The following is a 26,726-nucleotide window of genomic DNA, read 5'->3' on the forward strand; positions in this document are numbered from 1 at the left end:
TATTGTGAAATCAGTGCGCTGGAAATCGCAACTTTTCTCTGGTATGCTTAACCAATGCCCCGAGGGCTATCGTTAACAAAATCCGTACCAAAAGTATCCCGTATCTTACGCCTATCATGAAATTCCTCGCATTAGATAATGAAGCGTGAACACATGATTAAAAAATAAAAAAGGCCGATGTACAAGTAAAGAATATCGACAGCAGCTATACCTGCAACAGCACGCGTCATGTTTCGACCACGTTACACAGTAAAGAATTGTCATTCCGCGAGTCTACCAATGTTCTAAAATCGCAAGTCTTTCGTCCGAGTAGATAGGCTTGATAGGTCATGGAACTCCACTTTCCGCCACGATTCTTGGACGATGTTCCAAGTCCAGAAGTGAAGAACAATTGAGTAGGTTGCCCGATAATCTTGTTTCATGCTGTCTGCCTTGTATCATGTGCAATGCGGAAACTAATACCGTCCTTTAAATGGCTTACTGCTGTTGGGAGTAACCACTTTAGCATGTTTGGGCCAAGGACCTAAAACAAGCGAGAAGAGCTCCTTGATCACACTCAATCCATTTATTGAATCTTGATCAGATTGACACAAATATAAACAATCATTAAACAATGAGGCAGGGGGGAGAGAGAGAGAGAGTACCGATGTCACGTTTCTGTAAACACCAAGGTTGAACGGATGACGATAGCTCTGCCCAGATTTCCTTGCCAGCCATCGTGCTCGTACTGCTTCATAATACTGATCAAGTGTCCATTCTAAAATTAATTGGCAGAAGAACATAACTCTCTACATTGTATGCTAAAAGTTAAACAAGTACCTCTATGGTTGTCATGTTATTGGCCATGAGGTATATATGCCAGCACAACAAAGAACCCAGTGTTATACTCAGGCCAAGCACAGATATTCCACATGTCACCTGAGAAAAGTATAATTTCTCCTTAAATTCGCAAAAATCCTCATCCAGCACAAGAAGAATCTTGCAAAGCACAAACTATGATGGGGGTCCCAATGCACACAGAAAGAGCACGGAGCACCATAGAATGAAATCCATACAACGATAAGAAAAAAATTTCTATCAAGCACCAAAGAAAGTCACTATGGTCACAGTGCACACAATACAACATGGTTTATCTCACTGAGACAGTTTCAAGAAAAGTAAATTCGAGTCCTTATAGAAGAGAACATAGTAAGGGTACTTCTTTTAATCTATTGAAAGCAGCTCGAATCCTTGTAGTTGCAGCGGATACATAAACCATGTTAGGAAAAGGACCTAATAGTTTTTCAATCGAGAAAAGAGATCTATACAGCTATACCTAAAATTCCACGTATACCTCGTCAACAGCAAGATAAATGCATCAGGTAGATGAATGTGAACTCCACTGATGAAACAAGGATCTATCATGATGAACTCGTTAATACTATTACTCTCAACGCATAACCATGAAACGACACTTTGCAGATAGCTTCTAACTTACATAAAGAGCCTTGAAGTGAGATTGTCCCCAAACTTCCCAGTCCTTTTGGCGAGCACATGCTATAAAGAGGATCTAAGCAAACAGAACGTGTGAATGAGAATTTCGGGAAGCTTATTTGCATCAGTGATTGAGGAGGCCTACTTAGATGGTCCCATAAACACGTGAAGCAGAATATACCGTTGAATAGATGCTTGCGACAGTTGCAACTAAGACAAGTATAAAAAAGGCCTTGTAGTTCCAGTAACCAACACAGTTGTTTATCCATCGACAGTGATGATCCTGCAAACAAGGATACGTTTCAAGGAACGAAAATTTACAAATATCATATAACATAAAATCTGTAGAAATTTTTTGAATGTCACTGATTTTTCAGAAGAAATTACATAATCCACTCTTACCATCCTCAACACACACCTTCTGCAGGTTCGGCAATGATGACATCTTCGAGGCTTGTATGTAGAGCAAATCTCACATTTCCTTTGATGCGTAACCTGTTAGTATTTGATCAACTTTCAACAATTTAGTATCGCGGGTAAAAAATTGTGCTGCTAAATAGATCAATAGGCAAATTGACATTTTCTTCCCATGACAGATACAGTATCTCGCAAAAATATCCACAAGGGTTGAGCTGATGGAAATAGGGATATGCTTTATCATCTATCAACTGTGCTGACTTCAATGTGCCCCAGAAAACGTCCCCGTAAACTGCCACACGAGCTCATGTATGACAAAGAAAGTCATGACGCATCTTTTCTACAGATAAACCATTACAAATTCTTTTTGGACTCAAAACCCATCATCCCATTATCCTCTTTTCAGAAGTATAGAGAAGACATCATTAGTAAAGAAATTAAGAGGACATATTCCCTATACCAAGTGGCTCTGAAGGGGAAGCCCCAATATGCAAATATCATGACAACTCTAGATTAATTACCCTCCCACTCAGGGCATTGACACATCAAGCTTTACCCACCGCTACACCAGAAGGGGAGGATATAGAGGCCATATATCATGCTAAGCAGACTAACACTCTATGACTGATACAAAGTTATAACCCTACTTTAATAATTTCTTTCATGGATAATCTTAAGTTTTGAGTGATCGAAACTATAGGCACTAATAATACAAATAGAGGGGAAAAAACCACTACCCTAATTTTACTTTTTGCAGGCGAGATACCAATGCCTATAAAGTTAATGAAAATGCAGAACCAAAAAGGCTCAGGAATTTATTTCAGAATCCACTCCACTCGAATGAGACCGGTTGGAGAACCTCCATCCAGCTGCTTCATGAGATATCAAAGAGACAAAACTAGATACTTTATCTACATTAGAACTTCAAAAGTAAATTTTGCGTCATCCATGCATGTTTGTTGTTAGAGTAATTGAATATTAAATCACGTCTTCATCTAACAGCTTAAGTTTTTAAAACAGTTGGTAGTGATCTCAACAAAATCTCACATGATATTAGAAAAAGAGGTCCTAAGTTCAAATCTTACCAGGCCCCTATTTGCCTTCCTCTACATCTAAGGGCTTAAACTTTTAAAACAGTTTTTAGTGATCCCAACAAAATTTCACATGATATCAGAGCAAGAGAACTGTTCTTGAGCTGTTAGATAAATGCGTGATTTAATATTTAATTACTCTAACACTCCTCCTCATGCTTAGTATTTTGTGGAACTACAATCAACTGTTCTAAATATTAAGCTGTTAGATAAAGACGTGGTATAATATTCAATTACTCTAACATTTGTTAACCTAGTATAAGCTTGATACGAAACTCGTAGGCACATCTATATACATATATACGTTATGTATGTTCAAGCCAACGTACATATCCACACACTTATATCTGTACATAAAGTGCATGAACAAGGAAAGATTACACATGAGACTATGTACACAATCTTGGACTCGATGAACAAGGAAAATTGTCATACCGATGGGTAAAACAGATTGACCTTCTATCAGTTTTCGATCACTATCTCTCTAGAAAGATTACACAAACATGCAAATGATCAAGCTAAAAAGCAAGGCCTTCAAGATGCCGTAAAAATAAGGAACGCACAGAGCAAAATTCTTCTAGAGAGTTTACGAGAATCAATACAGGAGAAAAGCAAAACAAGGCCTAATACAATGAGCTCTACAGGCATATAACCCAAACCTCAGTTTCATATGCAGGACGCATAAGTCAAAAAGCTAATCTGCTCAACCAATTACCTCACTGAAACCGAACAAGATACACCCATAGTAATGACAACGTAAGCATTCGAATTAACTTGTAAAATGGATACACTCGCGAACACAACAGAACTCACATTTCTCCTGAATTCTTGATCCGAGAGCTCCCTATCTTCAACATCGGGGACATAAGAAGAAGGAACGTGTCCCGGGTCAGTGAGCACGCAGACGAAGAACGAGAAAAGACTGTAGGAAGCCAAGAAAGTGAAGGCCAAGGCGTGGAACGATCCACCCGAGCTCTGTAAACCGACCCAATCTTCAATGGAAACGAACAAGGTGGTGTAATAAACGAAACCCATCAGAAGAAACACAGCTAATATCGGAATCGAGAGGAGTCTCTCCCACTTCATCCCGTGAAAACGATGTTTGTCAGAAGATGAGCTCGAGTCGAAGAAATTCGATTTTATTTTGCAACAGAAGGAAGCGAGCTGTTTGATCAGGCGGGTGAGCAGAGAAGCTGAAAAGGCCGTTTGCTTGGGCTAAAGGCCGTTCTTCTTGAGCATGGACATGGCCTTTGGTATTTGAGATGGGCTTTGGGCTACTGGTTGGCTCGTCGTTCTTGCATCGGGTGAGAGGACTCGCCTCGCGTGGCTTTAAAGTTAGAGATGTGAGGAGGCGCACGCACAATTTGTACGGTTTCAGAAGAACCCAATCTTATGACTCCTAGTTAGGTTACTCTTACAACTCCTCCCTTCTGTCTTAGCCGATTCTTTTCCGATGAGAACTAGACATGCGTCCCATATTTCCATGTACTCTCTTTGGTTAGTCTATGATTTATGAGTTGGACTGGGCCTCCATATGTTTGTCTAACCCCACATGGAAGAGCCACCTGTCCTGATCTCTTCGAAAAAGGAAGTTCCTCTTTGGGTTAGTTCTTTCAAGCAATAATTCCGGTAGAAAGAGAAAACGTGAGTGGTATAATACTTTCGCACTCTATTTTTCTTCATTACGATGGGCGACCTCTCCTTTCCCATGCCCCTATTGTCACGGCTTTACGGATCTATATGCTTTAGACGGGAAGTTCCAGAACAGGCGGCCGGTATACCACCATGAGAGATCCGATTAAACTGTACCAAAGGCCTTTGAAATCAAAATGTCTCCTTAGACAGTCAGTTAGAACCTCTATACATTATCTTTGAGGAGGTACTAGAACTGGAGGTCGCTTTCAGCTTCCTAGAAAACCGACCTTTCCCAAAGCCATGGTAGAGCCATGAAGCTAAGTCTTGCAAAAGAAAAGGCCTTGCTAACAGAGTCGATTTAGTTGTTCGGTGGCCTCATGGAATCAAGTATGCACTTGATCCTACGAAGAAGTCCCTTGGATCACATCTAAACAGAAGTCCTCTATTGCATTTAAATTAGAGAAAATTCCATGTAAGGGCTCGCAATCACTTCATTTTCTCAAAAGAAGATCGAAAGTGAAAATTATTTCAAAGAAGGCTTGAAATGACTATATTAGTGTCAAAGAAAGGTTTAGCCTCGTTGGCTAGCCAAATCTTCATGCTCTTATTTGAAATTATCGTTGCCACTTGGGGCTTTTATTTGAATTGTCATTGTCACTTCAAGACTTTATCCGAAATAATATTCATTTTGAACCCTCTTTTAAGAAAATGTGGACACTTCGAAATTTTCCCTTTAAACTAGGATCAATCGATCAACCGAAAAAAAAAAATGGCAGAACGATAGTCTCCCGGTGGACGTCCTCGTGTGGTCCGAATTAATACACGCAAAAGGTTCATCATTCTATTTTGGGGGGCATCGTTCTCGAATAAGCCGGTGAGATATGGGGGGAGATCTATGGGTGGGGCCGTATCATTCGACCTCGTACGTCCGTCCGCACCGTGCATCATTGCTCTTGTCGTGCGGACCCATCCTTTGATCGATTGATCGAACCTCCCCCGGTAATTATCACTTTATCCAAGTCGTAAATGTACAAAAGGCGGAGGATTTGCATGGAAACGTATCAATTCCCATCTCAATTTTCTCTCCTCTTTTTTCTCCTCTGAAGAGAAAAAGTTAAAGCATTGTACGAGCGAGGGAGCGTAGGATCATAAAAGGGAGGGGAGGGGAGGGAAAAGGACAACATAAATTGCAGATGGGGGCCTTCGATCTTTTGTCATAAATGGCATACATCAACGTGAAAAAGGAAAAGAAAGGGGGGCTTCTTCGTCATTGAGCCAAAGCTAGGGTACAGATTCCGGGATATTATGGCGATCGCAAGCTAGTAAATCTCGAACACCTCGAGGGTTTAGGGGTGCCGTAAAGCGACGACACATCTGACGTCTTTGACCGAGTCGCCGACGATGTAGCCACGCTTGTCTATGAGACGCGACATGTATTAAGCACATGCATGATACCCTTGATTAGTCTTTCCGCTACTTGCACGTGTCTGACAATCTAGGCGAAACGTAGAAATCGCGCGATGGTTCAATCGATCTATCCTTGCTCATTACGACCTTACTTATACACGTATGCATGGAAATGAGGAGAGAATTCCGCCATGCTTGCTCTTTCTTCTTTTCTAGGGTTTTCCAGAAAGGTACAGTTCGGGGAAAAGAGAAAGTGATGCAACACAACACAATTTAGGACTTGGCAAATCGATTGCAAATATGCTGTTGGAGATGAGCAGATTCCAGTGCGGAGCCAGGGGAGTCGTAGCAGGAGGAGAGGACCACCCTTTTCACATCGGATACTATATTCCATCTGTAAATAACATTTTCGCCTGCAAGAACATTATAAGATGAGTTGCACGACAGGTACTTTGTCAAAAGACTCAGAAGACCTGCTGTTGAATAATTCAGCCCAGGAGAACACAGGCATGAGTTAATCTTATTACAATAACACAAGCTACAAGCCTGACTCCTCGGTCTCGAGGAAGAAATTTCTCGCAAACATCCTGCTTTCCGGCCTGAACGGACGGATGGCCTTGGGACCGGACAAGGGGGAGAAAGAAGCTCACTTGAGGGCACTGGCTAAAAATATCGGCATGCTAATCTCTTGACCAAATCGGTGTAAATGAAAAAAACATACCTCGGACCGGAACACCGAACAACAGACACACCCAGTACTAGTAAAGAATGTAAAGTGACCTTTTGTGTTTTTTTTTTCTCCCCTCGAAAATCAAGATTGCTAAGCTAATTACATTCATGATAACTTTAGGTTTAATAAGCCAAGGGGGGCCGGGTAGAATAAGGAAACGATTAATCGGTGAAGCAAGTACGCTAAGACAAAAAATCTTCTATAATCCTGATTCCCAAAACCTAAACTCAGAGTTAACTAGCAAGAAGAGATAGCACACACTACACCATTCATTGTCACGGTAGTAGCTTTGTACCACAGTTAAAAGGCTGGTTTCCAGAACATCTCCAAATTTCACATGACCGGTGTACACAGATGACATTCCAGTGCGAAAACACGAGGTATCGATTATTGGAAGAGGACTAGTTTTTCAAATCGTATATAGGAACGCACCACCGCCGCGTGAACTCATTTTAGGAGGATCGGTGACATACAAAGAAGTAACAACAAATCCACAAAAGGCTTCGAGAATCATAGTGTCCGCAAAAATCCGCACGCATAATTTCCGAAAGTACACAGAAAAAATATCTTCCTGTCTTACACTAATTCTCTGGTGCGATCTCTCTATTGTACTCCATTATTGCTTTTTTCCTCCTTCCCACCATGTGAAGTGTGGACCTCAAGCAAGGGGGAAAATTTCATCTGTCAATTGCCACAAAGGGAGGACTTTTCTTCTTCCCCCTTTCTTCTTCTTCTTCTTCTTCTTCTTCTTCTCCTTCTTTCCCCCCTTCACAAAACCTAGTGCCTCCCAAAAGATGCCATATTACATCTTATATTTGTTTCTTGGAACCGTCATTTTTCTGATCCTATTCTCATTAGAAGATGATTTCAATTAATTCTTACTTAGCTTCACCGTTCTAATACAAAAGAGTGGCATGTGATGCTAATTAGCTCTTAGTTAAGAGTGATTTTAATGCAACATTGGCTATACGAGCTCAAATAAGATAAAGTTTTTTTAGAGCAAGTCCAGCATATGCAACGAAAATCCTGTACGGCATACAAACAATGCGCACAGCTCTAGAATCAGAATGCATAAACTTTAATTTCGGCAGGCTAGTCAGAAATAGATGTGTATATTCCCCCTAGTAATTCAATATATCAATTCCTAATCCTGATAAATTAATGTTAACTGGCTCTAAAAAGATGTGAAACATCGCAATTCTGTGCCAAGTTCCCTCATTATTTTGGCTTATCTTCTATGCCGGTGAACGATACCTCCTTTATCTATGTAGAAGACAGTTGCTGCGTATTGTCTATGTGATAGCATGCTACCACAGTTGACATTGATTTAAAGATATAGAAGTCGGCAGCTGCAAAGCTTGAGGCAAAAGAAATAAGTTTTCTTCATTAAAGATTAAACCCATCCAATTGTGAAGATATTTCAATTCCAAAATACAAAAATTCTATCCAAGTTCCTATAAGTTGAGCTACTTGTGTGAGATCATTCAAATCCCATCCCCTAGCAAAACCAATCTTGTTTCGAACAGGCTTTTGATGTGCTCAACAAACGTTGCCGGCAATAGGAAGGCATGAAGCATCATATGGAATGGCTCCACCTAATAATATGTGGTGGAACAACCCAATCGAATTTAATCAAGATGATGATCATGTTATCTTGCAATTCTAAACACAATTTGGTCCATGCTTCAACCACTTGCAGTTGCAGATCCTAAAATCAGTAATCGAGCGATCAAAACTGCATTTTTCTCATCTCATATATGCATACAATATAAAAGCCGAAATTTTGCCAAGGCACTGAATTTGTCGGACAGATTATGTGCAACATGGGTTAATTAATCTATGGTACTGCTCACAGATTTTAGAGGATAGTAAGTATCTGACCTTTTATGCCAAAGAAACTTCAGTATCACTTGACGGCTGAGCACATCCTCCTTCTGTGTATACACATGCTACCTGCTGTGGCATTGCTGCGATTAATTAGTGAATGTACAAAACATCGCACTAATTCAATTAATCACTTGAAAATGACAAAAGGAACAAAAATATATATAAGCACATAGTTACAGCCCAATAAGGCCTTTTATATCCAGAGGTGAAGAAAAGACCCTGAAGTTACACATGGATACACCTCTTGAAACGCTCAATAAATTAACCTAAGGCTGTGGATAATGGAAAACTAGTCATGGATTGCTGATGCAGCATCATCAAGATTCTCAATACTGAACCTCTGTCAGCGAAATTCATGTCTATGCCGTGAAATCATGTGTGAATCTTGATGATGCTGCACCCGCAAACAACGACTGTGCGCAGCTGCTTGCAGATCATTCGACAGACCTTCTAGCTCGAAATATTTGGCCCTCTGAAAATTCAAACAACAATTTGCCAAAAAAATGAACAAGAGCAACAAAAAACAAAAAAAAGGAAGAACTACGGTCCGGCATACTGTCAAGAACAGGAAATTAAAAGGGAAAAGCTTCCAAGATTCGTTGTTGTAAATAAACCCTAGCTAATGAAAACTCCATCCCAGAACTTTTAGCAGGGAAAAAAGGACAACAGTGGATCAATGGAAGGAAAGATATGGCAAAAAGATGGGACCGAGATAAAATCCATGTAATAAGGACATAATAAGGATGATTCCTAGCAAAGAATGATCTCTCTTTCCTTGGCCTCCATTGAGGGGAAAAAATATTGAGCAAGAAGAAGAATATTGAGTATGTGGGGGTCGCGGTGGTGGCGACGAAAGGGATGAAAGACAGAACAGGAACACAAGAGGCGGTAGCAGCGGCGGCGGTGGTGGTGGCGGCGACGGCGACAGCGACAGTGACCGCGACAGGGATGAGGGAGAGAACTGGAACGGGAGAGGAGGATCAGAAATAGAGAGAGAGAGAGAGAGAGAGAGAGAGAGAGTAGATGATGATGAGGACAGAGAAGGGTGGTGGTGAAGAAGAGTAAAGATACACAGTTGCTTATATACGCACAACTATGTCAATTTATGTTTTCTTTTTCCCCTTTCTTGTTCTTGCATGAGGATCAACACTCAACAGGTTCACATATAAACAGCATTCTTAATTTTGTTTACTAAGAATGGAAAACCAATTACAACCTTAGCCTGACGTTTTCTGGACATTGTCTATTTAGGTACTGCATTATTCCCATGTGATTCAGAAAATAAAAATTCTTTTTTAGAGAAAATTTGCAACTGGATTATGGAAATAAAACAGTGTGCTTACCAAAAAAAAAAAGTGCAAAAAAAAATGCGTGCATGGTCCACCAAATTTAGTTCTTATTAGGGCATCTTCAGGTTCATGATTTGTGTGGTCCAGTGTCTCCGCATTGGACTCTCGATTTACCGTCGCCTGCATATCTCCTCCAATCACCTGTATAATTTGACCAAGTGAAATTAGAAAATTATGTGGCCAGCATAAAATGATCGGCTATCTAAATTAGGCTCCGTCTATTTCGTGAAAAAGAGTAATTCGAAAAAAAACTTTTTTAGAAAATGTTAGCTTATATCACATACAAAATGAATAAACGAAAAATATTTTTATCGTCGTACATGCGAACGTCGTTGTATCAAAACAAAAAGGAAAAAAGAATTGCCCCCAGAAATGATAGTCTTTATGTGCAAAACTGGAATTTTTCAAGAATATCCATCTTATTCTATCAAAAAGCAGGAAAGCAAAAGGTCATTGCTTGAAAATTCCCAGCCCAAAATACACCATCAAGTAATTCCACTTTGGAATTAAATATCGACCACTAAGACTACAGATAAGATTAAGATCTAAAACATAAGAAGAACTGCTAACATCATCATTCACCAAGTTTAATTCCTTGACAATAATTCAAATCACTCATTTTTCATGATACATTTCTCTTTTCCTCACATGGCCCATACAAATATATTATCTTGCAACAGCGAAATTATTAGAATGAAGATAGTATATATCAATAGTCGCACGACACAAAGTAAAAACAAAATAGTAAATTCTTAGGGTGCGTTCGCTTGACGAAAAATGTGTAATTCACAAAATATCTTTTTCTAAAAATAGTTGCTTTAATCACTTAAAATAATTAGCCAATGAAAAATGTTTTTATTATTGACAACAATTCATATCTAAACATTTTTGTGAACGAATAAAAAGATAAAATCGATTTGGGATAATTGAAAGGCTTAGAAGTTACAGATTGGTATGACTAGGATACATGAAATCTGCCCGTCAAATGTACGATCATTCAACTGTTGTAAAAACTCTTCAGTAGTCATGTTAACGTCGCGTCACATGGCCATTATCGAAATCATGAGCTTACACGAGACGAGCACGTTGATGAGATTGGCATATATATATTTTTTGTCTTCTTTTGGAGATGTGAGGATGAAAGTAAGACCGCTCATGATCATCGTTTTGTCCAAGAGCAGCCTGCCTCTATTCTGCCATTGATGTTTGACATGCTTGGCTGAGATTTACAGCAAACGTACAAACAAGTCATTCGGACATCATCTAGATTTCCCCTTAGACATCATCAACTCATCATCCTGCCATCATGATCATATCAAGAACACAAAGTGTAGTTAGCCCAAGAAAACTCTTTTATTATTATTTAGATTCACGGTCGGTAAAAAGGAATTTTTATGCGCTTTATTACTGTGATCGACAAGTATACTTGGAGATAATTAGGTAACTAATATCTACTTACATTTTTATCTTTTCGGTTACCATTTCTTTTTCTTTTTTTTTGTAAAGCTCTTCAATAGATTGATCATGTTCTCTCTCTCTCTCTCTCTCTCTCTCTATACACACACACACTTGAGCTAGATAAGTTAGAAATTAATCGAGCAAAATCCTTAAGAAGCTTATAAAAATTTGCCATTTTAGAAAAGAAGATCATGTTAGTCTATTTTTAAGTACTTTGGTGTATACTCATTTCTATTTTAGGATCTTTTCTATCTACAATCAAGTGTTGAGATAATTTGTTTCCATTTCCATTGTCAAAAAATTTGCAATAATGGTGCATGTTGAACAAAGATTAAAGAAACGAGAAGCAAAGCATATCAGGAGCTTGTGTGATCGAGTTATCTAACCATAAGATTGAATTTATCGCCATTTACCAGAAAATAACCATCACGCATCGTTCATTTTCTAAATTACCGATCAGGTTACTCGTTGTTTTTAGCAAAAGCTACTTATACTTTGTAAAGATATCTATCGTAATGAAATGACTCTCACTTGTGGTACAATATTTTATACTTAATAAAAACATTCGTTCGTAGTAAGACACATTATCTCTAATAATATCTCCTTCTGATTTTATTATTATTATTTTTTTTATTTTTTATTTTTGCTTTACCTAACTCTTTCTGTTTTGACATCATTTGGTTTGGTTGATTAATTTTCACCAGAATTTCGCTCATGGCCGACCTTGGCTCGCCGTGGGCAGCCCTCACCAACTCATGGCCGACCCTTGCTCACCGAGGCCGCACGCAACCCTTTGGCACAAATAAGATAAAGGTCGCATTACCCTCCCCGCAATCGGAGAGGATCGCCTCCACCCTCTCAAGAGGCCGGCAAGGATCGACGACCCTTGCCACTGCCCAACTACCTTCTTGTTTCTCCGCTTTTTAGATTTTTTTTGTCAAAGATATTTTAATATCGAAAACATTATGTAATTTTATTATTTGATTTATACTAGTTGGAATAAATAAGTGTACCGAAATCAAATGAAGCTCATTATGAATGAATATAATTCATTACCGATGGTTCTTTTTATAATAAAAAAAAACCTATTTACTAAAATATGTAAAATCCACTACAATCAAATAATTTCTTCTAACAAATTAGACTCTTGTTTTAAGGAATGTGACATACCACAAAATATGAAAAAGCACTAAAAAGGTCACAAATCTATTGCATTGATACTAATTTAGTCCATATAATTAATTTAGGCGGGAAACCACTGGAAGCTAATCGTCTTATGTGGCATCGCTAGTGCTGATGTGAAATTTTTTATTATTTTGAAATATTATTTTTAATTTACTATTATTAGTTTTTCTTTATTTTTTTTCCTTCCCCTGTTTGTGGGTGGTCAGCACTGGCACTGGATGGTGGTCGAGGTCGCCCTCGCCGGCCGAGGGGGAGCACCGATGAGGCCTCGGCAAGTTTGCCTTTGCTTGAACGACGGTCGAGCTTACCGGCGCTGCCCCCCTTGGCCCGGCGAGGCCGCCCCACTTCTATGGCCATTGATCGGCTGGCCACCGGCAATATGAACAAGGAAGAGAAAAAAAAAAAGTAAGGAAAAAAATAACAAAAAAATTCAAAAAAATCATTCATGAATTATAAAGTTCACTACAATCAAACAATTCCTATGCACAAATTAGAATTCGTTGAAAGAATGCAAAATGCCACAAAAACAGGTGAAATTATTGGTAATGTCTACCTTATACTGCACAAGATATTTCATCCTCCTCTTGCAAAATAAGAGATGTTAGCAAAGATGAGGCCCAACTTCACTTTTGACCATGGCATAGACACGTTCATACATCTCCACAATTTTAACTATTGGAACGATCGATCTATCAAACGAAAAAGGACAGAGGGTCAGATAGATTCCTTCTCGTCCCCACCTCTCCATTGGGGAGATGGGGTCCAATCCGTACAACCCCGCTGTGGCTGCGTCTAACTTTTCCTCCCTTCTTTCTTTTCATTGTTTTAAATTTATTTCTTTTTTTTTTTTTAAGTTTTGTTTTTTTCCGTGGTTCAGCCATTTTCATTTCCTTCCGAAAACGACAGCGACCACACTTGCGTTGGCAATTTCCCCTTTTTTTACCCATAATTCTCCAAAGCAAATGGAGAAGGTCAGACGCCGCATCCTTTTCCCGCTTATGAGCACGACGGGGAAATCAAATCACGACAATCTTTGGAAACCATCGTTCATAGACTTTGCAACAAAGAAGTGGCGTGCCACGTGGGGGATGATTTTTGGACTGCTTTAAACGTGTGAGGGACGATGATTCGGGGAAGAACGAGTCAAGAGAGGATCTAAGAGAAAGAAAGAAGGAAAGAAAAAGGGACTTTTTCACATCATTTATGGACACACCAATTGCAAAGATGGCGCATTTTCGCGACGTCGTTTTGATGGTGACTAATCCGTCACATCGATGCATTTGATAGCCACCCAATTCTCTGCTGTCGCTTTCTATTTATGTTTTATTACCTAATTTTGATTCCATCCATTTTATCGTAGAGAAAAATTATGACCCCTCCTTTTTTTTCTTCTTTTCTTTTGTCCACGGTTTTTAATTTTTCATTTCTATTTTCTCTTAAAACGAAACTCACCATTTTGAGGATTTTCTAAATAACTTAAGTGTCCTTTGGTTTGGTTTTATCTTTCCTTTTTTTATATGTGGTGAAGTTGTTTAACTTGTTTTTCGTGTATTTAAATATCTCTCGATAGGAGAAATGTTTTTACATCTTCAATTGTGTTCAATAACAAAACAATCTCCACCCCACTAGTAATTGTATTCATCCAAGTTAACTGACCTAATTTTAGATCGAATCATAATCAACCAAAAATCTTCTCTCCTACATTATAAAAGTCATTCTCGCTCGAGGAAAACGATCTTTTAGTTCGAAACTTTCCACCTTTCCCATGGAAATTCAAAAGCTTTAGCTTTTTACCGAATCTTCATCAAGCTTTGACTTCTCGTTCATCATCTCATTTGAATCCACAGACACGTGGCTAGCCTCATAACCTGTATAGCCCTTCTTTTTTCTTCCATGGACATCTACGACTATGAAGGAATATGCATGGTCTTGTCGCTTGTCACTTTGCCATTTTTCAACTCAAGGAGTCAATGACTACTTTTCCTTTCCCACCTCGCCTCCCAATGCTCCATTCAATCCTCCTGCCAAGGCTAAAAGCTCGCCAACAATTCATCATTCTCTTCAGATTAAGAGCATAAAAAATGGGCAATCATCGGATCCATCGGCTGCATGGTCGCCCGCCAAGACTGTCGTGCCACATCGTTTAACAACGGGTCCTCAAATGCTCTTTATGTTCATGTGGTCTCTCGCCACCTATCGCCTTAAACTTTTGAATTGGACTTTCTAACGGAGGCGTTCTGTAAATTGATGTTTTCAGATGCCAAAGTTGATGTACTCAGGTTGCAAACTCGCAAGATGCTCTGAATCAATAATTTGGTGGTTGGGCATTGTTACTAGGTCCCAAAAGACTTGAAAAGAGGAATACCCCACTCTTGTGATCCGTAGCGATCTTTTCATTCATGGAGGAAAGCCTGCCTTACACGTGGCCAACAACCTTGTACTGCTTTAGCATCTCTTTTATGGATCTTTTTAAGGCACCGTCAAATTCCTCCTCCTCCTCTTATTTTTCCATCGAGGAAATCACGATCTTCGACCTTGCAAATAGTGCTATTTTGCATAGAAATCACGAGTATGATGTGTTTCGTGGATCGGGAAAACAAATTATCAAAGAAAGGCAACCTTTTTTATGTCTTTTAAGTCACATGAAATGTTGGGTATTCTTTCTGCACTAGGCTAACTTTTTGTGGGGTGTGCCGTGGCCCCCTTCGTTCCATGTTCTTTGGGTGGCATTGATTAAGAGAATTCACTGGGGTATGTCAATTAATTGCAACAACCCAGATGTTGGGCGAGGAAGGCTACAAACCTATTGCTTGAGCAACCTCAGCACTAGGGTTTCGACACGATGTGTTTACCTAATTAGTTGTAGTCGGCATCTTATAGGGCTTTACCAGGCGAAATCTTTAAGATTGATATACCTTTCTTCTTCATACGGATCGAGCGAAAGGCCTATGGGCGGCTCTAGAGTCTCCTTCGATGTGCCGTGAGTTACAAGCACTGTCACCCGCATACAAACTTAACTAAACATGGAAGCCGCTGATGTCCGCGCTTATAGCCCACCAATCAAGAGACCAGTTGAAGGAAGCTTCATCTGACCAAGACCTAGGAGAACGATGGTCTTTAAGATCAGACAAATCGAAACGGAAAAGGGAGGTAAGTAATTCGCCTGTGCATACAATTGAATGAGAAGAAGGAAAAACGATCAAAAAAGTCTTTAATCTATTGCATCGATACTATTTTTGTCCCAAACTTTCCAATTACACCAATTTAGTCATAAATATTTTCACATCGATACAAATTCAATCCACCTAGCCAATCGATATGGGCATTTTTAAATAACATGTCAGTTATTTTTTTGAATTTTTGTATAATTTTATTGTTCTTTCTTTTATTTTCTTTTCCTTCATTTTGGCTGGAGAGTGTCGCCGGGGATAAAGGAACAAATGACGTGCGATGACCCACAAGATTAGAATGATCACGTCTCCTAATTAGTGGGGTAAAGCAGTCATTAGAAGATTGATTAACTTTTGTTTTGGTTGAACCGATAAGACAAAAATTCATGTCAATTTTTTCAAAGTCTGAATCGATGACCATAATGGGGTTGGATCAATGGATCCACATATCCTAAAGCTCGTGCCTTGGTGATCTCATCTAGGGTTTATCTCGTTTGGCCCTGAACGAATCTCCACATTGGTTGAAGAAATCACTTGATTGAGGCGCTGAAAGATTTTCACCCGCAATAGCTGATGGACACGTAGAAACATTCACGTATGGTTCCAGATTTTCATGTTTCTATTTTCTCGAATCTTGCGATTAAATTAGACCTAGAAAAGTAACATAATCGAAAGATTATGTGCAAAATCCTATGTTAATTTACACGCGTCGCCTCCTCATTTGATCAGATCATGTGTAGCTACGTTTGTGCGCGAATATTTTACGACAATATTTTTGGGGTGAAAAGGGATATTTTATGAATTTATTTACGTACGGTCGATGTGGGAATGTTGAGATTTTGGGAATTCCTAGGTCAGTAAATGTACTTCCACCTTGGTAACTGCTAGCAACATGCGTTCAAGGGTTATATCATCCTCGATCTCATATTATTTTTCGATGAAGGTGCAAGCACTATTCGTACTATCCCATTCACTCAAAGGACAACTATCAATTTTCATACTTTCCATTTTTCCAACGAAATGTTTTAAGCGTGAGATTTCTAGGAAAAAAAATCATCAGCCGATGCATAGGAAATTGTCGTATAATCGATTAAGTTCGGATCATCACGGCACATGGCTCGTGGGAACGATGATGATCAGATTCATGTGATCGCCGATCCATTGTCCGCCTCGATCCGACTCGGCTGCACATACTCATTATCCTGTCGGCCGCGACACGATTTGACAGCGGTGATCGGATGGATGATAAGAAATCTTTTCCAGTCGAGACATATCCCGTCCTCGGTGGAAAAGCATTGAGCTCTCCTAATTATGGAGCGATTACTTTAATTAAGCTCATTTCACCACGTTAATCAAGATGACCCCCCTTTTTCGAGACTCACGAATTATCCTAGAGTGGCTTTGTGTTCCTAATCGCTTTGGTTCCTTCGAAACAGTGGGCCATTAACACTACATTATTGCTCTTAATCCGTACGTTAATGATACCTATGTTGAACCCTCGGTTTGGCTCCTTTTCATTTTCTCCTTTTCTCCTTATGTCTATACATACTTCCGTGTGTGGTTTAATATATATATTCCCAATAATTTATCCGATTCTTCATTTAGGAATATTTAGTATAAATAATACACATGCTTCGATGTAAAGCCAGATGTGCATGAAACAACGTTAGATCCAGATATGCAAGCAAGTGAGTTCCATTATGGCCCGTGACTTTCCAACTAGCTCACCTAATCCGCATGGTATCCATTCTAATCCAAAGGTTTATTCGCTTCCTCGTGAAAAGAAACGACTCGATTAATAATAAAGTTAATAGTTAAGAAATGCGATGCTTGGATTATGGCGGTTTTTGCGCGAGTCCTAATCGTTTCATTTGTAACTTGACCTGCATATATGTTTTATTTATTTATTTGTTTGTGGTGCATATAGATGGTGGCCCCGTGGGATTTGGAAACCTTGGACATGGCATTGGAGAAATAGATTTATATATTTTGTTGCTTATATAAAGATGTTGAAATCTATTGGGGGCTCGTTGGTCGGAGCCAACCGCACCGTTGGTAACATATGTTTAGGTGTTGGCCCCGAGAAATTAGGACAAAGATGACTTTTACGAGACGACGTCGTTTGCACACTGCCCGTTGAATATGTTCCCGTTGTACTTCATATATTATTATTACGTCGCCAAATTAAAAAATAGATGGGATCATCTCCCACAAATTTACAGCCCGACTCAACTTGCAGACAATTGCTGAACTGCTACTTGCCTTTTTTTTTATTGTGCTTTGAATGTATTTGTACACCTAATTTTAAATCTTGACCAGTAGAAACATTCATATATATATATATATATATATATATATATATATATATAGTTACACACTTAAATCTCAGCAAATTTGCAAAGATTGTCCCGTTCATACTACGCAATCGTCAGCAAATTTGCAGAGATTGTCCCATTCATACTTCGTAGTCGTCTCTCTGCAAATTCCCATTCATACTTCGCGATCGTCTCTCTGCAAATTTGCAGAGAATTTTGTAGAAAGACGATTGCGAAGTATGAATCTGCAAATTTGCTAAGATTTAAGTGTGTAACTAGGTTTCTCATCTTTGACCAAAAAAAAAAATTGGGTTTCTCATCAATTACCTTATAATATGAATCTTGTTGTTTTCGAAAAGTACTGGCGCCTTGATTTTGAAATGTTCATGATCTCATGCCCGCCTTCCGACCCGCACCATGTCTTTTTCTTTTTTTTTTTTTTTTGGAAAAGACACCATGTCTAATTAAAAATGCATGATTCTGTAATAAGTGCGCAACTAGATTCTTCGCAAGCGCCATATACATGCCAGATAAAGGATGAATGCATATCGTTTTTGTCAAGAGAATAACGGTATGAACCCATCCACGCATGGCGTGGTTGGTTGAGAGCGTGCCCTTCTTCGTCAACGTCGAGGGTTCGAAACTCCCGACTACGTTTCGTGATTTAAGTGAAGGGTCCCGGCGATGAGTTGCTAGGCTAGTCTCCTCCGAAGGTATAGTCGCGGGCATAAGCCGTGCGGATCCTCGGATACCAAAAAAAAAAAAAACTGTATGAAAGTAGGAGATTTGTTAGTAATCGCGCGGAGATATTGGTTTACATTAATACCCAGTTTCTTTTTACTTTTGTTTTTTCATATCGGTTATGAGCGTGTGTATATATCTATTATTTAATGACTGTGGACTAGATCATCTCTGCAAATCCGTTGTGATTAATGTGCATAAACTTCCGCATCTCGTCAAATATCTTAGGCGTGTCGATCTCGCTATTTTCAAAAAGGTATGCGCTTTCTGATTTCGAACCGGTCAAAGATCCATGCCCGCCTCTCGCACAACGTCTAATCAAGATGCAAGATCGCGTGACGGGACCGTAACCGGATTCTTCATATACGCTAACGTATATTATTTTCTTTATTAAACATGAGAATAGGAGATTTGTTAGTACTTACATAGAGATATCGAATTAAAACAATACGCGATTTTTGTTTTGCTCTTTCGATATTGGAAGTGAGTTTGTTGTCGTCGAGTAAAGGATGTGACCGCACATGAAAGTTAGGTTTGTATATAGCGTTATAGTTGCACGGTGGTGATTCGTGATGGATCGTGTAATGCTCAAACTTCAAACACTTGGTGACTTTGCACATGTTAGCCATTTGAACTTCAGACAGGTTTTGTACGAGGGTGAAGACATGAGATAAGCCTTCTCTAATTACGTAGTTGTTAATCGATTAATTCCACCATGGATAAGTGCCAATTTTATGCATATTTTCGAATTTATGTTAATTTTTATCTCGGACATAATATAACTAAAGGGCAGATCCAAAGGGGAATCCGGGCCAGCACCGACGACGACCCAACAATTAATTTAAATAAAAGAATCGTTTGGCAATAAGCACTTAATAAGATTTCATGTCGGCTCTCCGTGAATCGTGTGGTTTTGCGCTTTTCATGAAATTAATCGCTTTGCCTAAATACCGAGATCCATCGATATTGACCTCGAAAGACGAGATGGGTTATTGGTCAAAAGCAAGTTGCATGGAGTTTCAGAGGTTGATTATTCCGTGATCTCTGATATAACTAATTAAGTCATTGTTAAGCTGCATCAACAAGGTCCCACGCGAAAATGTGCGAAAAATTTAGGAAAATAAGGCCAATGGGCTGCAAAAATTTTATTGGACCAGACCATTCGCATGTACCTTAGGCTTTTCATATGATGGAGCTCTACAATCATAGGGGAGGCCCATTTCCATAAGTTGGCCCATACGAGGAGTTCTCAAATCCAAACAATTAACATAGGATATAATGTTATCAACAAAAAAAAAAAAAAAACATAGGATACCATGTTTGTGTCTGATGGAATTATTCACATCTGAATGGGCAATATGATTTTTCTATTGTTAACATAAGATATTGAAACCTTTCAGTTAGATTAATCCTAGACGGATCCACAAAAGCCGCACCGTTGACCGCATGCATCAGATAAGGTTTCCACCCACAATTGAAATTTATTAACGGAATGACTAGAATCCGATTGCGTAATGTTATCATATTTTAACATCGCTGGTCGAAAATCTGCTGGTATCAAGTAATAAGTTGTATTCAATCAACTCAACTAGATCCAAGCAAAGAAAATGGAATTCGACGGGACATAAGAAAAACCCACATGAGTTTCCATATCATATTACATTGCCAGATTTAATTAAATGACACAGTCGAACTATATTTCGATTCGGTGAACCCATTAAGTAATTTGTTACAGATATATTGTTGGCCCGGTTCAGAGCAATGGTAAAGGCAAAACGATTTGTCTAACATGGTATCGGAGCATAGGTCAAGGGTTTGAATCTCGACATTCCCTCTACATTACTCCATCGAATCCCGTCGCATTAGCCGACAACATTCTAATCGTCGTAAAATCGAGCAAAAAGAAGAGACGATGGAGAGAGGACGTACAAGGTGGCGATGTCCGTGGTTCCTTCGTGTGGTCGGGTTAGATTTTATGAGACGGTGCGGGTGGGGCGTGGTGGTTGTGCGGCGTTTGTGGCTGGTGACCAGAAGATTTTTGTAGTTGCATTTGCATGCCCATTTACTCCCCCATCCAGATCATCATCCCCTCCATCGAAGATTTATACCCGGATTTGCTAACGTGTGCGTTTTTTTCACCTGATTGGTCGGTCTAACCGGTGAGCTACTCCTTCCATGTGGCGCCATCTGGGGACGTCCATGCGAGCTGTCGGTTGACTTTCGAGAGTCCGACCTGCTTTCTCTTGAGTCGACTATTTTTCATAATTGTTGTTGAACAATGTCAATATAGTCTTTCCAGTTAGTTTTGGCCGGAAGATCACTGAAGTTGATGCCGACTATCCAACTCGACACGGTTTATGCTGACGTGGACAATTTTTATAATTTTTCTAAAATTTTCTATCAATTCTTATTTTATTCTATCTTTTTGTTTTTTTATTATTATACAGAAGTGAATTGATCTCAGCATAATCGATAACATCATTCATTGTTCATGTGAAATTCTGTAGTTAGTCAAGATGAAGTGAAGAAGCTATCTCCACCACATTGCTGTTGGCTAGGCTCGAGTTGGCACAAAATCTAAGTCTTGTGCTCTCCTCGTGAGCCCCTATTTAAAGGCATCTCTCCATCTTCAAGACCTCCATGCAATCCCAACGTAATCTGCAAAAAGAAAGAGAACACACAACAATGTCTCCTGCCATTGCTCTCCTGTTCTTCCTCTTCCTCTTACCTTGTCCCACCCTATTCGTGACCACCTCCATGGCTACCATGCGTCTGTCGAAACCCGTGTCTCCAGGCTACGCTAGTCTCAACCTGAAACGAGACGCAACGGGTGGCGGTAGCTTTGACAGCGGCAATCGAGGCGTCGAGAGTTGTTTGCCTAAAGGGCTTCGGCGTACTTCCGCTCCAAGCCGATACATAAACAACCAGCCCCTTGGATCGTCCTCGCCGTGTTCTTCGAGCAGCGTCATCAAGAGTCCGTGACAACTAGCGAAATGCAACGCAGGGGTTGAAGTTCCTCGTGTTAAGAAGTGGGCGCTTCGTAATGGTATGCGGTTGCGCGCGATACAACCGACGTGTTGCCTGACATGTAGGGCAATGGAGGAAAGGGAGACGCAAGGCGCCGGTACGTTTACTCCATGTAGATGTCAAGGATAGGCATGAATGCAAAGTTTAGCTTCGAGTCGAAAGCAATGAAGCAATACAGTCGAGAATGTTTGTTCATGGTTGATTCGGGGCGAATGTCGACAATTTGCCTATAGATTAGCCGTCATATTCTATTCCAAGCATTGTACCTACGTCTAACACTATCCATAAGATCAAACGGCTCGTGTAAAGCGAGCTAATGCAAGTTGGAGTACTTAAATAATCTTCCCAATTCAAATCGCCTCTTGCAATTACTTTAAGTAGGATTATTTAAGGATTTCTTTATATCATCGAACAGATTAAATCCCGAATCAATTTATTTTTTTTTTATTTTAATTCAAAATATTATGTAAGGGTTTCTTTATATCATCGAACAGGTTAAATCCCGAATTAATTTTTTTTTTTCGTTTTTTTTATTCGAAAGATTATTTAAGGGTTTGAATGTAGCTACCATGAAGAAGATGGGGGCCAAGTGAACTTTGGCCCATTGGGCTTGCGTCCTTACAATGCCTGGATTTTTAGGCTTAAATTTTCGTTTTTCTTTTTCTTTTTCCTCCTTGTTTTGCTAATTGAATGGAATTGGTGAAGAGTTGAGAACTTTGGATTTGAATTGACATTCTCCGCTATATATAAAACAGGAATATATCTAGTAAAGTCGTATTATGAGCTATAGTCAGCGCGCATAAAGTTACTATTAGCAATAATTTCGACGTATCTTGGTCTGAAACTTTTCAAAAATTGAAAACGTGCGACACAAACAAAGTCATGTCAACCCGTGAATTGGTTGAGTGATTATCTTCTTCCCATCAACTAACGCAAACAATCCTATGTCTGTGCTTATCGCCTCTTGCCTTTTTCCTATTTTATTCACAACGCGCTAATATTCAAGTTTTTTAACTCAATTATTAATAATTGTCACAAATGCACTCCGATCGATATATATATATATAGAGAGAGACTCTAGGCTAGTTTACAAGTATGGCTCCACCTACAACATAAAATGCTCTTGACTAAGTAAGCTTACTCAACACTAGACTTCAATTTACTCATTTAAGTAAGCTTTTTTTTTTGGGAAAAGGTCAACATTTTCTTTTCCATCTTTCGACAGAAAAGTCGATAGAGCAATGATTTTGTCAGGTTTCTGGCCAAAAGAACAGATTTCACGACACTTATAAATAGGTTTATGAGCCTATCTTATTTAGTATTCTAAAGAACCAAAGAGAAACTCTCTCTCTCTCTCTCTCTCTCTCTCTCTCTCTCTCTCTCTCTCTCTCGCTCGCTGTGTGACCAGAAACCACTCGCAAGCACAGCTAGAGCAGCTCCACTCTCTTGTTACCGATCAGTACTCTTTGCCATCATCTTCATTGATTCATCAAGAAAGAAGAAGATGAAGAACCAAGGAAACCCTAGTTTCCGTGAACGGCAGGTTGGAGACTCGTGCAGATCATTCAAGAGGAGATGCAGCCGGTTGGCGAAAGAGCAGAGAGCGCGGTTCTACATCCTCCGCCGCTGCGTCGCCATGCTCGTCTGTTGGCGCGATCGCGGCGACACTTGACTGTAGATGAATCCATGCTGATCCCATTTTTGGTTCATGTGCTGCAATATCGAAGTTAGGAGTTCACGTACATATACACATAAATTCATAAAATGTAGTGAATATACTTTTCCTCTCCTAGTCACTTGTAGAGAGAAGCCAACTGCAATATATATGCATATCATATTGGCAAACCCAGAAAATCAGGACATATGTATATAAGATATTAGTGTATGTCACAGATGAGCATATCTTAAGTCATGGAAAAAGTACCAAAAAAAGTCATAAATTCTATTATATTAGCATTAATTCAGTCTAAAATCTTTCAATTGTTCTAATTTAGTCATAAATATTTTACATTTGTGTCAATTCAGTTCATCCAGTCAAATTTAAATGGAAATCGCTGATATGGACATCGGTTGTCTTATGTGACATGACCAGAACCGACATGTAATTTATGCCGTTGAATTTGAGGGAAAATTTATCAATAAAAGGAAACAGAAAATTGATGATTAAAATACTGACCCGATAATAAAAAATTGAAAGGCACCGAAAGCAATCGTGAAAAAGGACAGATAGACAACAGTATGACCAAAAAAAGGGTGAAAAAAGAAATTTATCGTACAGTTCCCATGTTAAACCGGTGAGGGTCATGTCTCACTGTTGGAAAGATCTTGCTGTCTGCTCAGCCCCCGAGTAGCATTCTTCTTCTCCTTGGAAAAATAATTATTGACATCGCATGAACATATGGTTCATAAGATAGATATGCACATTTCGACACCCCAAAAAAAAAGATAGATATACACATGCATTACTGTTATTTTTATATTTTTTTATTTCTTTCTAAGTTACATTTTCTCAGGGTAACCTAAACTAGTTCTCGCAGAATTAATTTTAAGTCAACCGCGTAAATTCTATATGCTATATTCTAAGAAACACGAACACTCTTCGAGAACTTTCGTGCCGGTGTTGGACGCGTGCCAAACATCGAACACATGGTCAATGCTCCATACACGTTGGCGACGCACGAATCCGAAATTTCAACACACCATTTTAATACTCACGGGCCAATTTTAAAAATTCTCAATATATTTAAGGGTTAAAATGTAAATCTATCAAAATTTAATATTGAAAATCCTCCACCCTAATTACTCAAACTTTAATTTTCGCCTCTCAGCCTCTCGTCTCTCGACCTCGTGGCTCTCGCATGGCGTCCCCAATCACCTTGTATTATCTACCATGTGCGAGCTAATATTTAAGGGTTAAAATGCAAATTTATCAAAACCTAATATTCAAAATCCTCCACCCCAATAGCCCAAACTTTAATGGCCGTCTCTCAACCTCTCATCTCTCGTCTATCGGCCTCTCTCAACCTCTCGGCTCTCGCATAGCGTCTCCAATCACCTTGTATTATCTACCCCGTCGATTGATTTTTTTTTTTTCGACTTATTGCTAAATGTTAAATTTAATGGTGGAATGTGGATTGCTAGTTTTTATTCTCTCCAAATTTTATGGATTAATGAAATGGAATGTCGTTGAATTTGTCAATTCAAAATCGTGAATGGTACTAATAGACGGTGGATTAATACTTTTAGTGTCAATACATTCTAGGCTATTTTTATTATTTATTTATTTATAGTTTGAATCAAATTAATTTGATTGAAATAATCATAAAAATTATCGCATTTATATAAAAATTACCTTTAATATACAACATGTCGGTTTTTTTTTTTTAAAGAAATAGCGTGTCTTGTCGTATCCCATATCGAGTGTTGATTCTAGTGTTGGTACTACTCGAGCTATATTTTGCATAGTATTATCGGGACAAAGCGAAAAGAGAAAGAAACAAAAACAGTCATATATAGTGGGAAAGAGTAATAGGCGACTAAAGAGGGGGAACCGCAAAAGCTATCTAGATCGAGTACTTGTCTAATCACAACAGTGTCTAACTTTGATTGTTGTACTGAGATGCCAGGGGTCAATAGCGGCACTCGTGGGGAGTGAGAAAAAACAAATCTTGCATTTTGCTCGATAATTTATATTTCTCTACTCTTGAAAATATCAAATTTATGCTTGAATATCCAAAAAATCTAAAGCGCCAATCCTAATCTTCTCCCTCTCCTCCCGCTTCTATCGCCGACGTACCGGCCTTGCCTTTACCCGCGTGCCAATGTGGCCACTACTTCCCTTGCTGGTCGGTTCCAATGACGCGGACGGCCTCCGGCCAGCTTCAGGTTGACCGACTGGATTTGGGGTCGCTTGAGGATGACGGCCTCAGGTTGGAGACTATGATTGTAGTTAGGTTTGGCTTGGAGGAAGAGAGAAAGTAAGGGAGGCTTGGGAGGTGCAAGATGAAGGTTGGCGAAGACGGCAGGCGATGACGGCGAAGGAGAGGTGATGGCGGAGTTGTGGAGGAGGAGGAGCATAGTGGAAAAAAGGAAAAGGAAAGTAACTATTGATAATTTATAATGTACAAAAGTAAAGTAGAACTACCCGGATTTCAAACGAATAAATTCAAGCTTGAAAATGATTTCTCTGCTTCTCGAAAGTGAGAGGCGGGGAGATTTAGAAGAAACCTGACCATCTTCTTCTCCTTATGCTTCGTGGCTCTGATTCAAGTTGAAGCTTGACTACTCCTCTATAACTTTTTATTCACGTCAACGTTTCACGAAAATGGTGTGAGAGAGAAATAGAGAATCAAGATCCTCGTTCTCCAACTCTTTGGTTTACATCGAAGGTTCATGAAATCAGCAAGAAAGTCAAAACTCCTTCTTCCCCTATGTAACTTTCTAGTTCATGTCGAAATTTCACGAAAGCGGCAATGAGAGAATCAAAGCACGAAACACGAAGGTAAATGATCATACTTTCTCTCTTCCTAAATTTGGCATTAGCTAGCTGATCTATATGATCCATGTCGCCGTAGCATGTTTACATTTCTTATCATAGCTAAACTTGTGGCTCTAGAATGTTGCAATGAGCTCATTTGGTGTTTAAGATCTAGATCGTATAGAAATCATGGAGTGATTGTTGGAAGTTGTCTCCGTCTGTGTTTTTGAAATTTCTTTAGCAATGAATCGTGAGAGACTCTAACGATCTCCCTTTGTGTATCACCGGGGTTCATTTATATCGACATGCGGTTCCTACCAAATAATGAAATTACTAAAATGTAAAAAAAAAATCGCATTTATTA

The 26,726-nt window shown here is 39.3% G+C and overlaps 1 protein-coding gene and 1 long non-coding RNA gene across 5 annotated transcripts; both read right to left on the minus strand.

Moving 5' to 3' along the window:
- Positions 1–114: 114 nt before the first annotated feature.
- LOC115754259 (probable protein S-acyltransferase 15) lies at positions 115–4,174 on the minus strand. Of its 3 annotated transcripts, none has more exons than XM_048278412.1 (7): positions 3,795–4,174; positions 1,876–1,968; positions 1,655–1,756; positions 1,478–1,549; positions 820–927; positions 645–740; positions 115–523 (listed from the first exon to the last, which is right to left on the minus strand). In XM_048278412.1, the coding sequence occupies exons 1-7, from the start codon at positions 4,065–4,067 to the stop codon at positions 419–421; spliced, it is 849 nt and encodes a 282-aa protein (XP_048134369.1). In that variant the 5' UTR covers positions 4,068–4,174; the 3' UTR covers positions 115–418. The 3 variants fall into 3 exon arrangements, with proteins under 3 accessions (XP_048134369.1, XP_030549088.1, XP_048134370.1); XM_030693228.2 differs by having other exon boundaries at positions 820–918; positions 3,795–4,170; XM_048278413.1 differs by lacking the exon at positions 1,478–1,549 and having other exon boundaries at positions 820–918; positions 3,795–4,171.
- Positions 4,175–7,158: 2,984 nt separating this feature from the next.
- Positions 7,159–9,538, minus strand: LOC115753562. 2 transcript variants are annotated; one of them, XR_007198280.1, is made up of 2 exons: positions 8,008–9,538; positions 7,159–7,530 (listed from the first exon to the last, which is right to left on the minus strand). It is a non-coding gene; the product is annotated as an uncharacterized LOC115753562 (long non-coding RNA). The 2 variants fall into 2 exon arrangements; XR_004016888.2 differs by having other exon boundaries at positions 7,159–7,598.
- Positions 9,539–26,726: the final 17,188 nt, after the last annotated feature.

Source organism: Rhodamnia argentea, chromosome 5, assembly GCF_020921035.1.
Source record: "Rhodamnia argentea isolate NSW1041297 chromosome 5, ASM2092103v1, whole genome shotgun sequence".
Taxonomy (NCBI): Eukaryota; Viridiplantae; Streptophyta; class Magnoliopsida; order Myrtales; family Myrtaceae; genus Rhodamnia; species Rhodamnia argentea.